The 21,682-nt window shown below is 46.0% G+C and overlaps 1 protein-coding gene across 41 annotated transcripts in view; it reads left to right on the plus strand.

Annotated features, from left to right (window-relative positions):
• Sorbs1 (sorbin and SH3 domain containing 1) overlaps positions 1–21,682 on the plus strand; it is a 225,707-nt gene that overhangs the window by 184,383 nt on the left and 19,642 nt on the right. For 24 of the 41 annotated variants that reach the window (XM_057780030.1, XM_057780033.1, XM_057780040.1 and 21 more), the window contains 8 exons: positions 4,850–5,022; positions 5,533–7,002; positions 7,629–7,714; positions 10,796–10,963; positions 14,283–14,329; positions 18,416–18,530; positions 18,666–18,791; positions 20,977–21,171. In XM_057780030.1, coding sequence (XP_057636013.1) covers positions 4,850–5,022; positions 5,533–7,002; positions 7,629–7,714; positions 10,796–10,963; positions 14,283–14,329; positions 18,416–18,530; positions 18,666–18,791; positions 20,977–21,171 — 2,380 coding nt within the window. The remainder of the gene's footprint in view (positions 1–4,849; positions 5,023–5,532; positions 7,003–7,628; positions 7,715–10,795; positions 10,964–14,282; positions 14,330–18,415; positions 18,531–18,665; positions 18,792–20,976; positions 21,172–21,682) is intronic. The other 17 variants (XM_057780050.1, XM_057780051.1, XM_057780053.1 and 14 more) reach the window with 3 other exon arrangements.

A 21,682-nucleotide genomic window follows, 5' to 3' on the forward strand; every position in this document is an offset into this window, starting at 1 on the left:
CAGGGTGTGCTTGTAACTGCCAAGCCATCTCTCCTAGGCTAGAAACTTTAGTCAGTTTTGTTATCTCTTGCACCTATGAGAGTGACTGAGAGGTAGAAGGCGCTCGATAAGTACTTGTTTAGTAAATTAGCACATACTGGATTGCCCTCTATCTTTCCTGGAGATAATACCAACAGCGATTGCAGGGAGTTGGGACTGGAGGCTGGGAGGGGTTCGTGTAGCAGGATCATAGATAATGATAGTGAAACGACAGCCTGGTAGTAGAGAGAGCAAGGCGGTTAATGTCGGCTAGCGAGAAAGCTGGACGTGGCCGCTGATAGGGTTTGGGGAGAAAAGAGAGGACGGGGCTGGTTCCCGAGGCTTTCTGCTTGAGTAAGGGCAGGAGGCTGAAGAAGCCAGGTTTGGGGTGGGATGTGTTGGGCTGGAGATGTCTGAAGAGCATCCAGCTGATGTGCCTGGCAGTCAGCGTGGAGTCTGAAAGAAGAGCTTACAGGTTTGCTGGTGGATTTGCTAGACAACCTCACTATCAGTGTTAGCTTAGCAAATGAAAGTAACTGGAGCCAAGAAAACCATCTTGTTTGCAAGCTTCAAACAACGTAAGCATCAGCACGTCTCAGCTGGAATTCCTTGTTGGAATCTGGCTTTTCACACCCTGTCCACTGCCCCCAGACCGCTCTGTTAGCGCATCTGGACGCAGCTGATGCAGAGTGACCTCTTTAAACCCCATAACCAGCCAGTTCTGCAGCTCAGCCAGAGGCTCAGTTCTCTGCCCTGTCACCCGGCTCTCTCAGTCGGAACCTAGATCTGCCTCAGCACCGGCTTCTCAGACAGCTGAGCTTCCGAACTTGCCTGGTTTTGTTTAATGTCAGTAGCTGCTTACTCTGGCTGTAGCTCCTTCACTCAGCCTGCAGGCCAGTGTGACTTCTCTCAGCTCTGATCTTTTTGGATATAGCAAAGTCCTAGCAACTCTGTGACTTTAAGCAAAGGCAGGCACCACTCTGGTCCTCAGTTTCCTCTTTTGAGCAATGGAACAAATGACCCTACATTAGGAAGGCCTTTGGGAATGGTGTCTTTAAAAACATGCGGTGAGGCTCTTAGATACTGCTCTTAAATAAGGTGCCTCGGTTGTAGCTCGGGCACCTGGGAAAAACATTCTTTTGTTAGCTTTGGTATCAGAAAGAAAACCTTTGGCTGTAGCAACTATATTCCCAGAGATTTCCTGAGTGCTGGCTTGTCATTCTGTGAGAAGCAGGAAGAAATGGGTGGGACACAGAAAGCAGGCAGGCTGGGTGGGGGAGTCCGGAGAGCTGCTGAGGTAGAGGCCCTAGGTCAGGCAGCTGGGAGAAAGGAAAGGTAGGTAGGAGGTCTGGCTGAGCCTGAGGTCATTCGGAACGAAAAGGTGGCCGGTAGAAGTTGTCCAGGTTACTCTCCAGCACCACGGACTGGACAGGACCCTCATATCAGAGTCCTAAGTCCCCCTAGCTGGGGGTTGACAAAGTCAAAGGACCAGATATGTACAGTTGGCATTTGTACAAGAGGAAGAAAATATGGTGTTGTGTTGATCCTTAATTAGGAAACCCAAACAAGTGGAAAAAATGATTTAGTTGAACTTGTACTTTCTGGAGGCAGGATCTATAGACCCATCCTTGGGTCCCCTTTTTTAAACAGGAACCCATGATTTTTTTTATCATAATTTTGGGGTGGGAGGGTGGAGGGATTTTTTGTGTTGTGTGTGTGTGGTTTTTTTTTTTTTTTTGCAAACCCTGTAGGTCAGAAGCTACATGGGCAGAGCCAGTGTCTCCAGGCTGACCTCTGAGCCCAAACCCCTTTCTCTGTATGGGTGGTACTTTCAGGCAGGTTTGTGGGATACCTGTGATGACAGGTACCAGGGGTCAGCATCTCTAAATCACTTTTTTTTAAAGGAAGAATATCTAAATTCATAGTCTTACATACCTCAGCCCAAGTTTGCCAAGTTTTACACTTAGAAACTATGTAGCCTTTTATTCATTCAGAATCTTCAGCGGGTGCCCTCATGGGCACTGTGGTCTAGGGGGCTGTGGGAAATCAAGGCAAAAGGTCTGCCCATCCTGATTCCACATTTTCTCCCAAGTGAGAAATGAACCGAGAATACCACTTGGTGCTTGCTTCTTTCGCATGGTTTTCAGCCTTGAGACTTAAGTTTTCTTGTCTTTGGGGTTCCAGTGATTTCCCCCCAACCCCCATTTCAGATAACAAAGGAAAAATCCCTTCATCCAGGCTCTAGAGAGTAAGAAGCCCGTGTAGCCTCGGGCAGGTCCTCTGCAATGGTGGTAAAGCTCTTAGCCTTCAGTGAGCTTGAGGTACGGCTAGTTAGTGGCAACAGCTATGAGGGCTGATGCTCGTGCTGGAGGCACTTAGGGCCTGTAAGGTGTAGGCATCACTGCATCTCCGGGGCTCCTCTCTTCCGTGAGTCCTGCATTCGGGTACCACTTGTTCCTGGGATGGAGTCTTGGCATAATGAAAATGAAACTCAGATACCCTTGACTCATGCAGTGTGTGAAGCACTGCCTCATTGGCCAGACGAAAATAGTCTAAGACACCATCAGAGAATGCAACCTACATCCAGTGGTATAACTAAAGTTCTGGCTCTGTAATCTGCTGATCTTGCCTACCTTGACAGACTATCTAATCTATCAGGGTTTCATTTCCTTATCTGAAACCAAAGGAAGAGGGGTGTGTGTGTGTGTGTGTGTGTGTGTGTGTGTGTGTGTGTGTGTGTGTGCCTTTTATGTCATACTTTTTTGCCATTGTTATCTGTAATTATTGGGACTCAGACTGAATGAAGGGCTGGGTTTGTGGAATATGGAAAATTCCATCAGTGGGTAGACACGAAGACAAAAGGCTAGACATGTAATAAGGAAGTACCTTTCAGTGTTCCCTGGAGAACTTCAGTAGAATTGATATGAGTGACCACTCTTCCCATTCTTTAAACTTTTCTATACATCTGATAACACAGTAAAATATTAGAGTGAATGAATTCCATGAGGCTGTTGGTCTTCAAAACTGACAAATCTTATGATAACAAGAAACTGATCTCATTAGGATCAAAAGTATATAACAGAAGCCTATATGCTTTTATGAGAAAGACATTGTTCTCTTCTGGGGGAATGAGGAGGTGTGTGGAGGAGAGGTAGAAAGAGACCGAATATGTGTCATGTTAATGCTTCAGCAGGTTAGACCACAGGAAAAGCAGATATGCAAAGGGAGTTCAGTGAGTAAATACTTTGGGGTTTTTTCCTGTGCCACACCTCATTCCAAAAAGAATTTGTAATACCTTGAAAAATACCTAGATTTCAAAGAAGATAAAATAAATGAAGGCCTAGAGAAATGGCTCAGTGCTTGGGAGCTCTTACTGGTCTTGCAGGGGAACCAGGTTAGTTTCTAGCAGCTCACAATTGTCTGTGGCTCCAACTCCAGGGGATCTGATGCCTTCTTCTGGCTTTTCTGGGCACTTCAGCCACGTGGTGCACATATGTGCCCATGCAGGCACACACTCATACACATAAAATAAAAATAGACCTTTAAACACATAAATGAATCAGAAGCTGGAGTGATGGCTCAGCAGTTAAGAGCACTTGTAGGGCTTGTAGAGGATCTAAGTTCAGTCCTCAGCACCCACATGATGGCTCGCAACCACATATAACTGCAGTTCCTAGGTGTCCAGTGCCTTCTTTTAACCTTTATAGATACCAGACATGTATGTGGTGCACATGATTACATGTGGGCAAAGCATTCATTCATATATATATATATATATATATATATATATATATATATATATTCAGAATAAAGTTCATACTTTAAAAATAATAAATGAAGCAAAGGTGTGTAGATGAGAAACGGTGTCAGGTTCCGACAACAGCTTTGAAGGAAATGAATGCAAGATGCGGCCGTGACATTGGGCATGGTGGTTAATGCCACTGTGAGGCTGAGACCAGAAGATCACCTGAGCCAAAAGCTCAAACCAAAACTCTAGCTGTGATAAGGGCGCATAGAGTTCCAGGTTCTGACTTTGCTCGGTTGCTCATTTCCCCGAGGCCACGGATAGCTAGGGCTGTCTTCCTTTAGCTGGTGATTTTGATGGTTCTGTCAGCCAAAGCTCTCATGCAAGGTAACCTAGAAAAACATGATCTGGGCCATGGGCTTGAATTTGCTGGTCACACCTCGGGCCTCTGCATCCTCTGCTCACGTCCCTGGATGTGCCATCTTGTGTCTAGCCGCTTGGCTCCTTGTTATCCCGCACACCCCCATTTTTTTTTAAGATGATAGGCTCTCACTGTGCAGCTCAGGCTGGCTTCAAATTTAAACTCTTCTTGCCCCAGCCTCCCAGGTACTGGGATCACAGCCCTTATTTATTCCTTTTATTCTTTTTTTTTGGGGGGGGGGATCTGAGAACAGGGTTTCTCTGTATAGCTTTGGAGCCTCTCCTGGAACTAGCTCTCATAGACCAGGCTGGCCTCAAACTCAGAGATCCACCTGCCTCTGCCTCCTGAGTGCTGGGATTAAAGGTGTGCACCACCACCTCTCGGCTCCTTATTTATAATTTAGACAAATGTAGTTATTACAGCTTTGGGAGCTTTGTTGCTTAGGTAGTGTTCCTGCACACCCAGGCCATGGCGACCTACCTGTCCACAAAAATCTATATCTAAATGAACAAGCCCTGAGAAAGCCCAGGGCCTGAGGAGGAAACCAGAAAGCAGCTTTCTTCTCAGCTGGTGACAAAGGGGCTTTCTAGAAGAATGTTGAACAAACTAACTTTGTATGTTTTTCCTCCCTCTCCTTTTCTCTTTTAAAATGACCTTGTTTGTAGTATATATTCTTCCAACTTCCATGCAGTGAAGAGAGAACCAGATGGGACCCCAGGGGTTCTCGCTAGCTTGGAGAACGAGAGGCAGATTTATAAAAGTGTCTTGGAAGGTGGTGACATCCCTCTTCAGGGCCTGAGCGGGCTCAAGCGACCCTCCAGCTCAGCTTCCACTAAAGGTAACGGACAGGCTGAAGACTGCAGGCGTCTGTCTCCTACATGCCTGTCACCTGAGTGTTGGCAGCGGGTGGACCTCCAGCAGCAGGGGACAGCTCTGCCTGTTCAGGTCCACGTCCAGGCCTTGGAGCCTTCTTATGCCCCCTCACCTATTTTCTTGCCGGCCATTTTTCTTTCTGGTATTAACGGTCCCCACCACCAACCCCAACCTTGTTCTCTCTGAAACATCGCTCTCTTTTTTGTTGTTCTAATACCGTTTTCTTAGAGTTAGCCGAGCTTCAACCTTCCTTAACCGGTGGGGTGGCCATTTCTTTCATTGCATCTTCGCACCTGCTTTGCAGCACAAATTATTTTGCTTCTGGACATCAACTGGAGACTTTTTAAAGCTCTTATGACAAATGAGCATGTTACCTCTCCTTTTTTTTTCCTCTCCCTTTTTTTTTCTTCTTTTTTAAGGCAGCTTTCAGCTTTAACCTAATGGGTGTGTTTATTTTATTCTGCATGCTTACCAGTGGATCGTAAAGGCGGGAATGCTCACATGATTTCTTCATCATCAGTCCATAGCCGAACGTTTCACACTAGCAATGCCTTAGGCCCTGGGTGTAAACCCAAGAAACCCCTGTCGGCTGCGAAAGCCTGCATTTCGGAGATCCTTCCTTCTAAATTCAAACCCAGGCTCTCTGCTCCCAGCGCTCTCTTGCAGGAACAGAAGAGTGTCCTGTTGCCCTCAGAGAAGGCTCAGAGCTGTGAAAACCTTTGCGTTTCTTTGAATGATCCCAAAAGAGGCCTCCCACTCCGGGTTGGGGGAAGCATTGAGAACCTGCTGATGCGCTCGCGGCGGGATTACGACAGCAGGTCCAGTAGCACCATGAGCCTACAGGAGTACGGCACCAGCGCCAGGAGGCCCTGCCCTCTTTCCAGAAAGGCCGGACTGCACTTCTCCATGTTCTACCGGGACATGCACCAGATCAACCGAGCTGGCCTCTCCTTAGGCTCCATCTCCTCCTCAAGTGTGCGGGATCTCGCCTCCCACTTTGAAAGGAGCAACCTGGCATTAGCCAGGGGTGAGCTGGGTGCTAGCCAGGAAGGCTCAGAGCATATCCCCAAGCACACCGTGTCTTCCCGTATCACGGCCTTTGAGCAGCTCATTCAGCGGTCCCGGTCCATGCCATCCCTGGACTTCTCTGGCAGGCTGAGCAAATCCCCCACACCCGTGCTGTCTAGAAGCGGCCTGACTTCAGCCCGTTCAGCAGAGTCCCTCCTTGAGTCTACCAAGCTCCGTCCGAGAGAGATGGATGGGATGAACTCTGGAGGGGTCTATGCATCCCCCACGTGTAGCAATATGGCGGACCATGCCTTGAGCTTCAGGAGCCTTGAGCCTTCTGAGCCCCTTTCTGTCTGTTCAGATGAGCTAGACCACTGTTCCAATGTTTCTAATGACAGCAGGGAGGGCAGCGGGGGCAGTGTCCATGGAGACTTCCCTAAGCATCGCCTCAACAAATGCAAGGGCACCTGCCCGGCGTCGTACACCCGCTTCACCACCATCCGGAAGCACGAGCAGCAGCAGTCCTCCAGGCAGCCAGACTGGCGCTCCGATTCCAGGGGCGACAGGAACAGTCTCCTCAGAAACATCTACCTGATGAGCCCCCTCCCTTTTCGGTTGAAAAAGCCCCTCCAACACCACCCCAGACAGCCTCCCCTCAATGACTCCTCAGGGCCCCCTGCCAGCCAGAAGGCAGATGTCCCCAGTCAGGGCCCTCAGGACCAGCCCCACTCTGAGGGGAAACCCATGGTCCCCACCCGCCTGTCTTCCCGACACACCATGGCAAGGCTTAGCCACAACTCAGAGCCCTCTCTGGACAGATCCGCAGGCCTGGAGGATTGCACAGGGGCCGTTAATAACGGGAACCCCGTGCCCTACTCCGACCATGGCATGGACAGGAACAACAATCCACAAAGGGAACTGGCAGCGGCCCATGGAGGTGGCATTTTGTGTGTTTGACCAGTCTCACCTCCCCTGTCTCCACTTGGCTTGCTCTGTCCCTCCCTCTGTGTGCCCTCGGTGCTCATCTTTTGCCTTGTCTTTTGCTTCTGTTTGTTTTGCTTGGCAATTAACCATGGCTTGTAGTGGCTGCACTTCTTTAAAAACAAACCCCCCACTTCATTTAGACTAACCACCAAACTGTTTCGAAAGAAAAATTGGCCGTTTAGCTTGTATCCAAGAACTGGGTTCATTTGAACTCTCAAACCCCTGTTCGCATCAATCCCCAGTCTCCCTGTGGTTTTTTGAGAGGCAGCCTCTCTCCGTGGCCCCATGTGTGTGAGTGTGTGGTCTGTCCCTGTTAGAGCCTGCACGCCTCTTTGTGGGGACGCTTAAGAGAATGTCCCTTTCTTTGCTCACCTTTGGCCTTCTGGTGAGTTGTCTTTATATTAAACTGGTTTGTAAGTAAATCAAAAAAGCCGGTGGGGTTGCGGCTTAGGGTTTTTTCTTCAGAATTTGTCATTAAGTGTTATTCAGCAATGTTTATAAACTTGACCTTAATAATAGAAAAAACCTGGCTTCCCACTAAACCTTGGCCTGTTTTAACTCTGCTCTGTTGTTTTGAAGATTCAGAGTCACCAAGACATTTTATACCAGCTGATTACTTGGAGTCCGCGGAAGAATTTATCCGGAGACGGCATGATGATAAAGAGGTAATTCTCCTATCTTGACCTTTTTGCTCTTGTTTGGGGGTAAAAGAAAAGTGAAGGAACTGAACTTTCTAGACATCTGTCAGAAGGGTTATGGTGCTTTGACCAGAAGCAGTGGTGGCTTTAAGATATGGGCTCCATTCACTCTTTTGTAGTCTGCTCTCCCGGAAAGCAGGACCGACTGTCCCCTATGGCCACTGGGTTCTAAGTGCCACCTCCCTCCAGTCTGTTGCAGGTAGATGACATGGCCTGTATTGTACTTAATGCCTTGGAAGCTTAGAAACTGGAGTTCAGGTTTCTCATCCTTCCCCCAAACAATACAGCCTGTGTTGTTATTTAAGGAAATCCACCCTTCTGTTTCTCGGGTACTCAGAATCGGCACAGAGCATACTTCAAATGGGAGAGGATTGCCATCGGAAAAATAGAATGGCAGTACTGGCCACACTACATTTTATAAGCGATTTGAAGAAGTTGCTTGTAATTCTGCTGGCTTTACCGCAGAAAGGAGACGTCGCATTACTGCTGGCAAACTCCACACGCGAATGTCAGAGTCTGGATGTTTCCTTGGGTCTACTGAAATGTCTCTGTGTGGGATGACTTTCAGGGCCTGGAATAGAGCTTTCCTGGGTGTGTATGAAAAGGCCATCCCGTAGATCGCCTGAGAGGGCAGCATCTTCACTTCTGCTGGGATAAAGCCTTACAGTACACATGTTCCGGCTGCACATCCCAAGGAAAAGGGAGTCGCATAGATTAGATAAGTCCAGTGTCCACTTTCCTGCCTTTTGTTAAGAGATGCGCGGATACTCTGAACTGCTAGCGGTGCAGGAGGGTGTTCAAATATCACATCTGTTCCCATCCCCCTTTTCTCTGTCGGTCTGCCTTGAGTGGTCCCAGAGTTTAGGTGGAGTTTCCTTAAGGGTTTAAGGCAAGGCTGACTCTGAGGGCTCTGATGATAACCATTGCTGGTGGGTGGTGTAAAGCCAACATGTCTCTCCTGTAGACTCTGTGCTTATCTCTCAGAAGCCAGGGGAAGTGTTTGGTGCCCAGAATTGTTTAAATTTCCACATCTAAGACTCATAAATGATGAGTGTCTGTCAGGACTTAGAACAGGTTCCTTTCCAGGCTTTTCTGTACTTGTTCTGTCCGAGAGACAAAGTTCTCATGCCATGAGAGGAAAGTTAAAAATCCATTTTAGTAATAAAACGTTAGTATTCAATGTGGAAGGTTCGGTGGGTGAGTCTTACTAAGAGGCATCGTTTCCTGACTTGGTTTAATCCCTTAAAAGCTGCACATTCAACGGGAGAGGTTTGCATCCTTGGAGATGCTGATGGACAGATCTTGAAATGGTTTGTCTTTCCTCATGGACATGGGCTCATGTGGTTAAACTACAGACCTGGTGGATTTCCTGAGTCAGGTTTAAGTGCCCTGTTTAAACCTTTTCCATTTGATATCTGCCCCACAGATAATGACCCACCAGCCAGACCACCAGGGCTCTTGAACACGGCCTTGAGCCTGTCTAGTCCACTGCTATAGAAACAGTCCTGAGAGTATTAGTCTGCACCCTTTTATGCAAATCTGTTACGGTTGATACTGATGATAACGGCCTTTCAGAAAAGGAGAACTTATCTGTTCTTGAAGGTCCTTCAAGTGGTGACCACCGAGCCAACCCTCTTGTTTTATTCAGCAAGGGTGTGGCTTGAACAGGGACACCTCTCAAAAGTACTTAGCCAGGAACTAAAGCTCCGCCTTCTTATAACAGCACTTTTTCTATGACACCGTGCTTTGCAAAACACTCCGTCATCTTGCTTACTCTTTATGATAGTTTTCGGAGTGCTGGATGACCCATAGCCATTTGCTGAGTTGTTTTTGTAGATCCCAGAGGAACACTGGGCCATTATCTTTTGGAGCTAAATGTCACATGAGTCATTTCATTGTCTGCTGGAAGAAGACTTATGTCTAACTGAGCATGTTAAGAAGTACTGGTTCTAATAAATACTTTCCCACAAGGAGTATTAATCCAGGAATGAAAATTGCAGTGGTATAAGAAAAGGTATTAACATTCTTTTCTATTTGGCCATTGGAATAGGCCATGAATGGTATTTGGTGAAAAGCAACATGAATTATTTGAAAAAAAAAGATGGTTATTTCTTTTAAAAATACTTTTATTATTTACTATTTGAGAATTTCATACAAATATACAAATGTTTAAATCAAATCCCTCCCTCACTCCCTCTACTCTAATTCATCCCATACCCTTCCCCCAACTCTCCCTCCCAACCTTTCATTTCCTTAGTAGGGGTATCTGTTTTCTTCTAACCCCAGATGCCATTGTTTTCTCTCCTGTGTCTACAGCACTCCTGAAACTCAGCTTCATTTCACCTAGTGTAGAAACAAGCCAGTGAGACAGTAATAAGCCACATGGAGAGCCTTCTCTGTATATCCTGAGGCCTCCTGAAGCTTACGCCCAGGCGAAGAGGTGGCTTTCCTAGGAGAAGAGGTGCCACATTCCGTGAAAGGGGCTGCGCAGCTATGTGCAGAAGATGATAGTGTAACCGGTAAAAGAAGCAAAAAATAACCTAATTACTAGATAGTCCAGACCCATAGCCTGAGAGGCCTGGTGTAGTTAGGGGAAAATAACACACCACGATCTGTCTTAGAAACTTAGAAACACTGTATGACTGTATAATTGCCTAAGGCAGATAGCGATGCCAGCTACCTACCCAACATGATAATAGTGCCTAGGCTATATATGTACCGTTGGGTCACCTGGCCTTCCTTGCCAGAAGGCGCAGGCTTTGGACTGAGCCCAAGGATAGTCAGACAGACACTATAGAATATAGAATCACTTGTCCCCATATCCCAATGTCCCCACTTTCTTCTGGGAAGTACTCTCTCCTTCCTACAAAACGCACAGTAGATAATTACCAAGGGAACATAAAAGTTATGGTCATGAATCCTTTTGACACTGACCCTTAATGTCTTCTCCTTATTCACCCATACCTTCTTCCTTAGTTGCTTCTATGGCCATTTTCCATTAAGCTGGACTAGATAATTTACTGCCCATTTTATACAATTTCATGGCAGAAACTTTTAGCGGACCAGAGACGACTTAAGCGCGAGCAAGAAGAGGCCGATATTGCAGCTCGTCGCCACACGGGTGTCATCCCGACGCATCATCAGTTTATCACTAATGAGCGCTTTGGGGACCTCCTCAATATAGATGATACTGCAAAAAGGAAATCTGGGTTAGAGGTCTGTTTTGGTCACCGCCAACTGCTGCTTGACCCAAAGCAATATTTGCCTTCCTTTGGCATTGCTCTCCGTAGGCCTATTTAGTTCTCCAAACAGCGTCTGTCATCCTGGCTTCCCTAGCCTTGCTTTGGCTCTCTTGTGGCTGGTGAATAGACATGAATGAGCCCAACTATGTCCTGTGCCCTATATGTTAAGCATGCCTGGCTGTGGGACTGGGATCTTCTGGTGCACACTCCTGCTGCATGCTTAGAGCATTGGCTGCCTCATGAGTCCAGTTCTCTCCATCTTGCATTTGACCGTGGTACCGTGTTGCATTGTGTTCTGCTTAGAAGCTGTGTCCCTTTGGCCGTGTGTCTCAGAAGCTCGGGTATGAACAACCCAAGAGTCTTCTGTAAAGAGATGGTTAATGAAGCTTTCCTTATTAAAGTTCCCTAGTAACCTTTTATAGCATTGCCAAAGGCCCCCAAACTTAGTGGCATTGCTGCTGAAAACTTGGGGAGCAGTACCGATTGCTCAGTGGTGCTGAAGGATTGCACTGAAGTTTGGAACTCTGACTTCTGCAGCAAGGATAAACCGTGGAGGGGATAAGAGCCCTGTAAAGAGACACTTCATCTGCTCCCTTAAGTTTCGCATTTCTAAGCTTAGACTACAGGAGTTTAATACTATGCCAGGAATGAGAAGCAAGAGTGTAGTGATTTTATCCAGGTCTTGCTTCTCACAAGGTCAGTGTGGTAGATCAATGGCTGCCTCTTGAGTGGGAGTTTATGCCCTTATGTGGTCCCGCTGAGGCTCATATCTTCTCCAAAAGTGTATGGGTTGAGCTTAGTGGGTCCAGAGGAAGTGACAGTAGACCTAGTTTTATTACCTTTTGGTATAACTGACGTTTCTGTCTTTCCAGTAATGGGCATCGTTAGCTTATTTTTTTTTTTTTTTTTTAAGAAATGAAAAGATGCTGGGAAGAAGTGATAAAGGAAAAGAGAGAGAGAATCTGACTTGAAGGAAATTTGGGGGACAAGGTAGATTCTAAAGTATGGAGAAAAAGAAGAAATGTAATAGAGGAAACAAAAGTTGGCGAGTCTCTGTCCACTTGTGAGTGACAGGCAGCCTCGTGGCGCTCAGTGTGAGGAATCCTTCTCAGCACAGCCCTGCTCCGAAGACTCTGCTGATGGTTTGGCCCAAGAGCAGGCCTGCCTGTGTGTGCGGAAGGAGCCGCAGAACTGCCGTAGGGATACATGGGCTTGCCAGGACTGCTCAACTGGAGTAGCTGTGACAGGCAGGCACACTCTTCTTGCTGGACCTGCATCCCCTCCCAAGTGGTATTTCCCAAATCATGTGAGAACCGCTAAATGCAGAAACCAGAATGCAGACTCCTATATCCCACCACTGATGTTTTGATCTAAGAATTTGCAAGTTGTATGATGTTTTGATGTATTAAGGTCCACGTTTAAAGAATCACTGTCCTTTAGTTGACAGACAGTTGAGACAGTGACACCAGCAAGTGCGTGCCCTGTGCCCTATGCCCTGTAGATGGCAGAGTCAGCAGCTGCCAATTCTGTATAGCACTCTGCCCGCATAGAGCAGAAACAACACAATTCATGTCTTATGCAGAAATCACCTTCATACATAATTGTGTCAGGCAGGTGAGGTGGCACATACCTTAATCCCAGCACCTGGGATATGGAATTAGGAAAATCAGAGTTCAAAGTTATCCAAACAACGACTGTGTGCTGCTGTGGTATACATTTTATAATATTCACACGGTGGCATGGGTGAGCCGTCTCTCTCCCGACACCTTTTTCATTGTGATTTCTATGAAGTTTTTATTCTTACAGTTTGGTCTTTGGGTCTTCTATTGTGAACATGTTCTTTAGCCTTATTCTCACATCCATTCTGCTCTTGTTTACCTACAACTGTTAAAGTATGCCATAAATATAGGCATTAGGATTATATGATATTTTCTTGATTATAAGGTGGTTGTTCGGTTGCCCCCTAATGCATATGTATACAGATAGAAGGGAACGGGAGCATGAAAATACAGGATGAAAAATTCCTATGGAGAACCAGTCTCAGCACATGCCTGCCATCTCAGCTTGGGGGGAGGAGAGAGGAGGATCCAAAGCTCAAGGCCCGCAACTGGAATAGCCCAATGGTGCTTTTAGGTGCCTCTCTCACCTCGAGGGCTCCACTTCCCCCTTCCACTCTGCCCTTGTCTTCCAGTCTGGTAGAGGGCCTACCATTCCTGTCCTTCACGCTGTTCCCCTAGACAGAGGCCACAGCCGCTGACAAAGGTCAGAACTACGCCTGTAGAAATAGCTTATGCATGTGATTCTTGCAGTTTCACGCGTCCCTTTTTAAAGAATGTTTAAGGGCAGAGGAGAAAGATTTGCAAGCAGATAAATTCTTCGGAGGAGGTGGGGCCGAAGAATTCGAGACTGAGACTTAGCACGTGCGCAGGAGACTATGACGCAGAGAGACATTTAAGTGTGAGGGGGTTGTGACCCACAAGCCTCCAACCAGGTTAGAGATAGAGATTTGATCTGCTCCACAGTCCAGAGCCCAAGCCAACATCAAAGCAATGCCCCCCATCCCCACTCCATGTGAGGAAGAATCTGAAGAATGTTATTTGCGCTCCTGGGTGACAGTAGATTAGAGTGAGGAGAAGGTAAAAATCAAAGGAAGCTCTGTGTCTGTGGGAACCAGAGGTCAGACCCAGAGCAACAGGGTTTTCCACTGAGGGCATGCAGACGCAGGCGTGACTGCTGGCAAACTTAATGAGAATGTGGAGACAGCTAGGTCTGGCTTTCCAGGCTCGAGTGTCTAGGAGAAAGGGGTTGCCACAGCCAGGGTGGAGTTTCAGGATGTAGAGATAGAGTCAGGGTTCCCCTAGCTGGCTTTTTGAATGATGTCACAGACCGTAGGGGCATGTGGAATAGCAGATGTCGTGATAAGTGACCAGAGTTTGGTCTGCTTTCAATTCATAGCTTAGACCAGGCAAACGGGCTGACCCACAAGGAGTAAGACAGTAGGAAAGGGTTGTCTGAAGACTGCCTGATGACAGCATGCCTGAGGGGCTTTGCAAACCATCTCTTACCTAAGTGTGGCCTTCTTGAAGGGGAATTTTCATGCATGACGCAGCTGACTAAACATCCGTCTGTCATTCTGATGAGGTCAGGTGCTGCGATTTGGTCCAGATTTCTAAACCGAAATGAACTGGTTAGATTGGGTTTCTCTGCTTTGCTTCCTAGAACCTTGTGAACATGTCTCCTTTTCATTGTTCCACTTCCACAACTTTTAACGCCGCATTGTTTCTTGTGTTTAGATGAGACCTGCCCGAGCCAAGTTTGACTTTAAAGCACAGACACTGAAGTAAGTCCTCCCATGTTTGTCTTCTTCGCTGCCGCTTTGAAAATACTGTTGGCTTAGGGCAAAGAGTTGGGAGAAACAACTAAGACAGAAATGAAAATAATAAAGCGTAGACTCGATGCCAGGCACTGTTACACTGCCTATATTAACTCGTTCAGCTCTCGTGAAAAAGGCCTGTGTCTTGTGGGGTGGATGCTATCATTCCCACTTTCAAAATTAGGGAACCAATATGAAGGAGCTTAGCCCGCTTGAGAGGTGATAGAGCCAGCGTTCAAACCCAGCAGCTTGGTGTCTGAAGCTACCTCTCGCCTGACTAGGTGCTCTGCTTGGTTAGATTGCGGCATGATCTGACCCAGCCTTTAGTGGAAGCAATCAGAACCAGTCTCTAGGAATAGAACTTGGCCCATTTTACTATAGCATTCCCAAAAGAGAATGCCTACAGGATGCTAGCTAGCATTTCTCTAAGCATGTTCCTCGGAATGTTTATCCTGCAAGGTGTTCTAAAAAACAAAACCAAAAAACTAGTGTAATAGAAATGAGTCAGAGAACCACTATATTTAGGCCCCCGACCCCTGGGGGAGATGAGCTGTTGTTGGCATGTTTGTGGCCGTGGAACCCTCTCAGAGACAAAACTTCATCTGCTTATTTGGCCCAAGTGTTCTCTAAATTTAGGTGACCTGGAAACCTTTCTGTTTTCTATGGAACACAGTTTGGGAAATGCTACCAAAAACAGATTCCAGAAGGCCTTGCGAGCCTTATAGCTAAGTATGGATGGAAACAGACCATGAGTTTTCCTCGGCAGCTGAGGATAACGTGGCCAGCCACATCCCATTCCCGGCTGACAGGAGTCACCAGGGGATAGGAGGAGAGCTTCCGTTCGTGAGTGATGGAAAACTCTGCCTCAAGGCTCCTCAGCCATGTTTTCCATTTCCTTCAACACAAAAGGAGTGGCCAGACCAAGTCTCAAGAATGCAGACATGAATCTGATGTGGTCGGATTTGATTGTATTACTCCATTCCCTGAGTTTACTAAGAGAGACAGCCTTGTGGGCTTTAGATTCAGGAAGTCCTGGCTCTGCCACTCACATCTCTGTAACCATGGCCAAGTTATACAGGTTTTCACCCCCAGCTTCTTTCATTGCTAAGATGAGACTAGAAATTCCTCCCCTGCAAAGAGACTAGCCAGGGTAAAACCAGTAAGATGTTTTACACAGTGTAGCAGAAGTCAATGCTCAGTGTAGATTTTCCTCCATCCTCATTTTTCAGCCAGAGGGAATGATGAAGATATATGAATTAATTTTAGATTAATCAAAGAGATAATATTTTTTCTTTAGATTGAGACTTTGGGTGATATTGTTTCATAGATTTCATTTTAAAAGTTTGGTGTCCTCTCTATTGGATAGAAGATGTAAGAAGACTTGAGGTCCACAAGATTGTCACCATTTATTAATTCTGCCAATGCCAGAGAGCAGTTCCTTCCTCCTGGCTCATGTTCTCACCATGATATGCTGTTTTATGATAAAATCAATAGAACTTAGTAGAAAGAGTAAATTCCAGATTCACAGACAGGATTATTTTCAGTGTGTTCCTTTAAAAAAACAAATAAACTCTGCTCTGGGGCCATTTGATTCAGCAAAGTCAACCAGGCTTTGTCTCCCTATACTCAGGGCTACACATATAACAACCTTCTAGAAAACATCTTTATGTCCCATCTGTAGTGCTTTATGTATAGCCCAGGATAGATGGTTATGAATATGTTCCCGTCCATAAGCATAAGACATTATGAGGCTGTTGTATGATGGGGGAGGGGCTTGGTGTGTGGTTCAGGACCTGGAAGTTTGCAGGTGACGATGTTGCACTGCAACAACAAAAGGTTGTACACGTCTGAAAGCACCTTGTGCTGCGAATCCCAGTTCTCTTCACTAGCATGTGGATCCGTGGGAGCTGAGGGAAGGCACTGTGTGTTAAACCACTTTCCTAGGGACGAGTGCCTGGTTCTTTCCAGTAAAGGGCTGCATCAGACCAAGCTCCGCCTAGTTAAGCAAACAGAGCCCTTCTGTGAGAAGAGGCCAGGTGCAACAGTGCGGGTGCCAAAGGCGCCGGGTTTGAAGCCTGAATCTGTCACCTTGCAGGTAGGATAGGGAGGACATGAGCCACAGGAGCCTTGTTGTCTCTCTTAGTCACAAGTACGGACTTACCTGTGTTCATCTGTCTCAGGGTGATGGTTCTCTGCTTAGCAGTGGGGCCGTTTCAAGTCCCACCTCTGCCACACTGCAGGACACTTAGACAGGGAGAAGGCTTTGACAAAGTGCATCCAGAGCCATTCCTTTTCATGAAGATGAAATCCTTTTCGTGGACTTATTCAGGATTAGAACCAGTCTTCCAACACAAGATCCACAAAAGCCTCCTCGGATGCTTTTCTCCGGGTCACAGCCAACATTTTATATGTTTTCCAAATGTTTAGGTAGCATTCCTCATGTGGGGCTTCCTGGCATACTGCAAAACTGGCCCGTCCCCTCAAATTCCAGTGAGAGACCTTCTCGTGATGTTGGCGTGGTGCAAAAATGAAAATTATTTAGACATTTTTCTTTTTAATTCAAGAAAATTTCAAGTTATAATTTTGTTGTTTCATTTTGTTTATAATGATAATATATATTGATATGACATATAATGATGTAATGATATAATTTCATTTTATTTTTTTCCTCCGGGAAACAGAAGAAGTCCGCATTAGACGTAAATACTATCACAGCTGAGGCAAATGAGGAGATGTGTGTCAACTAGTTGGGAAAGATACAAACAGCTTTTGAGAAAATCATCCATTTTTATTTCCCGTTTTCCATGTTGAGAAGGAAGGCGTGACTACGGAACCTGCACTGTGTTGGGTGTTCCGTCTGCAGTTTACAGTTACAGTCTCCAGCTTTGGTTTAGGTGCCGTGGTCAGACAAAGGAGCAGTGTCACTGAGAGCTCGGGCCTCTTGTCCCAGAACTAGTAGATCTTTGAACTCAGCTCTGCCTAACTTCAGATCTTTCTAGTGTAGGCTGATGGAGATGGGTGGTGAAGCAGGGGCCGGAAGGCTGAATGGGTGAGTGATGGGATGCCAGAATGTCATTGCCTGAAATGGTTCAGGCGCGTCTAGCTGAGGCACATGTGAGGCAGTGAAAGTATCCAAAGGGAGATGTTTCACTATTGAATAAATTTAAGTTAAGACTGCTGGGTTCCAGATGGTACATCTCAAAGACAGAGCAAAAAAAAATGTATTAAGAAAATCACAGCAAAGCCGGGCGGTGGTGGCGCACGCCTTTAATCCCAGCACTTGGGAGGCAGAGGCAGGTGGATCTCTGTGAGTTCGAGACCAGCCTGGTCTACAAGAGCTAGTTCCAGGACAGGCTCCAAAACCACAGAGAAACCCTGTCTCGAAAAACCAAAAAAAAAAAAAAAAAGAAAATCACAGCAAACTAATAAGGTCCCTGAGCACTTTCTAGTGCTAGTAAGTTTGTATGTTGACACCCATCCCACAAAAGATTAGAAAAAATACCCCATATGATATAATTTCTTGACAATTGGAGTTCTCACTTCCGAGTATGAAGCCTTCCATCTTCTGTAACTTTATCCCTTGCCTTAGTTAGAGTTTTAGTGCTGTAAAGAGACACCATGACCGTGGCAGCTTTTATAATTTTATATTTAATTGGGGCTGGCTTACAGTTCCAGAGGTTTAGTCATTATTGTCATGGTGAGAAACATGGCAGCATGCAGGCAGACATGGTGCTGGAGAAGGAGCTTAGAGTTCTACATCTTGATCCACAAGCAGCAGGAGACTGTGAACACTAGGGTAGCTTGAGCGTATGAGACCTCAAAGCCTGTCCCAGTAGTGACACACTTCCTCCAAAAAGGCTACACCTCCAGATAGTACCACTCCCTATGGCCCATGCATTCAGACACATGAGTCTATGCAGAGCCATTTCTATTCAGCTCACCACGTCTCTTTGACTCTTTGCCAAGTCTTATTTTACTCAGTAAAACTGAAGTATCTTCACCAAGTGCACATTTTGAAACACCTGCTAAAAGGCAATGACCTTCTGTCAACAGGGAGCTGCCTCTGCAGAAGGGAGACATTGTTTACATCTACAAACAGATTGATCAGAACTGGTACGAAGGTGAACACCACGGCCGGGTGGGAATCTTCCCACGCACCTACATCGAGGTACTGTAGCCTGTAGCTCCTTTCTCACAAAGAGCCCAGCCACGGCTAAGGTGCCATTTTCTCACCATGCCCTTGTGTTTTCTTCCCTTCCACTCCTCTCCTTGCCCTTCTTTTTTGCTTTCTTTCTGTTCTCAGCTTCTTCCTCCAGCTGAGAAGGCTCAGCCCAGGAAGTTGGCGCCTGTGCAGGTTTTGGAATATGGAGAAGCCATTGCTAAGTTTAATTTTAATGGTGATACACAAGTAGAAATGTCCTTCCGAAAGGTAAGCTGCGTGTCTCATCCTGGCGTTGGGGCCTTTGAATGGTGCTGTTATCTGGGGAATGTGGTGTTGCTATAGAATCTGTAGCCTTAAGAACACAATGAATTGATCAAAATTTGTAATAAGGGGAACCAGAAGCTCTTCTGAGATGAGATTTTATTTATTTTTATTTTACATATATGGGTGTTTTGCCTGCATGTGTACCACATGGGTGAAGTCCCTGTGAAGGCTAGAAGAGGCTGTTGGTTTCTCTAGAACTGGAGTTACACAGGGTTGAGAGCCACCATGTAGGTTCTGAGAAAACCAAACCCAGGTCCTCTGGAGGAACAGTCAGTGCTCTAAACTGCTGAGCCATCTCTCCATCCCCCATGTTTTTGTTTGTTCAGTTGGTTTTGTTTTTAAATAACACAAGTCAGAGTTTAACCACACTGATCTCACCAATTCAAGCCAGTATTTATGGTATCTTAGACATCATATATTAGCTGTGTTCAGCCAACATTTAGTGATGAGCATTTTGTTGGTGATTTAACTTAGGTTTATAATATACATGTGGACCAAGTGGGGAGAAGAAGGCCATTGGGACCAGGAGGAATTTTAAAGGCTCTGAAGCCAAAAGTCAAGTTATTAGATGTGCAATTTGTGTGGAGCTAAATACTTGATCTGAGCCTCCACTGCCTCATGCAAAAACTGAGCGAAGGCCTCTCTAGGATGCTGTGAGGGACCTGAATGAAGCAGTACCTGTGAGACTGCAAATGTGACTTGGGTCACCTGGTCAGTGCCCAGTCCGCAGCGCTACCACTGTTGCTCTTGCTGCAGAGGAGCTCAGAATGCTGGATGTGACCACGGTGACCTTGTGGGTGGTTGGAGCAGGGACAAGTTTCTTCTTCCCACTGATTCAGACATTCTCTGTATGTCATAATTGTCCAGCTTGCCAGAGTTATTAGAATTACTAATTTTATTGAGGATCAATGCCTTAGAAAAAGAAAAAAACTAGAAATTTCGTAACTGCCCGATGACAGGGAATCTATGATTAAATTGTTATATATGTGGAAAGATACTACCCTAGAGTGGTCAATTTAATTTTATAACATTACGTGTGTGTGTGTGTGTGTGTGTGTGTGTGTGTATGTATCTGTATAATTATATGAGGCTTTGTTGGGAGGCAGAGACAGGAGGATAATAATGAGTTCAGGGGCATCCTGGCTACATAACAAGATTGTGTGTGTGGTGTGTTTTCCCCTTGATAAAGAAGGTTAACTCTATATCATTAAGTATCAAAAAGTATATAGGGCAAGGGTGCAGTAGTTTACCTGGTAAAGTACTTAACACACAAGTTTAAGACTTGAGTTCAATCCCCAGAATTCATAAAAGTGCCTAAGTTGTCCTCTGACCTCCACATAGGCACTATTGCATGTGCCCCCTAACATAATACAATAATAATAATTAATAAAATTTGAAAAAATAGCATGTGAGAAAATCAAAATATGATGTGTACTTAAGTTCCATAGAGGAAAACCAGGCAAGTCTAATTCAGACACATAGAGGTAAATCTGGGAAGCACCTATGTCAAAATGTTAACAGTTATAATCCCCAAGGACAGCAAAATAGGGGACAATTATTTTCTACTTTTTGTTTATTCTTATTCTAACTTTTCTGTAACAGCACATCAAACTAAAGTATATAAAGGAAAATAAAGAGAACCTTCTGAGGTCCTGGTGACATGGGTAAAAGGCACTACTAGCTGCCCAAAATGAAGACTGGACTCCAGCAAGCTGTCCTTTAACCTCCACCTATATGGTGTGCAGATAAAATGTTCATACAAACAAAATTAGTTTAATAATGAAATGCTAAAGAACAACCCCAAACACAACCCTCCGAAGCCTTTGCCTTGCAGAAGAAGACTGTGCGTGTGACTTCTTTGTTCTGAAGGAGCCTAAGACACTACAGTTGCCTTCCTGCTTGAGGGCATACTTCCAAGCTCTTTACTGAAATGCTTAACTCCCTGGTTAAGGGGGCTCTACTGTGTTAGCATTTCCACCCCAGTACTTCATCCGTGGCCAATAGAGATCGCTCTATGGAGGACAGAGTGTGATGAAGGGTACAGGGTAGTGTAGGATGCAGGCAGGGACCTCCTCATACAGGCTGTGGTGTGGTGGTGCAAGGACTCTTGCTTGGCTGTGTCTTCCAGGGTGAGAGGATTACACTGCTCCGACAGGTGGATGAGAACTGGTACGAAGGGAGGATTCCTGGGACGTCCCGCCAAGGCATCTTCCCCATCACCTATGTGGATGTGCTTAAGAGGCCATTGGTGAAAAACCCGGTGGATTACATCGACCTGCCTTATTCTTCCTCCCCAAGTCGCAGTGCCACTGCGAGCCCACAGGTATCTAAGCTTACATCCTCAGCTTGGAGTTTTCATCTTCAGCTGTGTCGATGGCGCACAGCCCCCTTGGGGATGACTCTCTGATGGCTTTAAAAAGGAACCGCCTTGATCAGGGCAGTGTGGGGGTTATTTTCATACATGCTTATGAAATTTTCCTAATCACTCTAAGTATCTGAATGGAAGGGAAGAGTTTAAGATAATTACTGTGGGGGTGAGGCAAGAGGGGGAAAAACAAAAAACAAGAGACATCATTTTGTGCATCCCTGTGAAGCTGGTGGTATGGATGGCTGCCCCTGTATGGCCCAGCGTGTTTCTCTTTGCAGTATTGTCCATCAGGATTGGCTTACAGATGAGGGGTTGGGAGATAATTCCATGTTCTCATCCTAGACATGTAGACCAGATTCGGAGTGCCTTTGCAAGCATTCACTGGACCCAAATTGAGAAACTTACAATGTGTCAGTCTCTGCAGGGCCTAAAGGGAGTGAGTAGTTTATAGGCTTAGTAGCATGTT

Source organism: Chionomys nivalis, chromosome 8 (assembly GCF_950005125.1).
Source record: "Chionomys nivalis chromosome 8, mChiNiv1.1, whole genome shotgun sequence".
NCBI classification, from domain to species: domain Eukaryota; kingdom Metazoa; phylum Chordata; class Mammalia; order Rodentia; family Cricetidae; genus Chionomys; species Chionomys nivalis.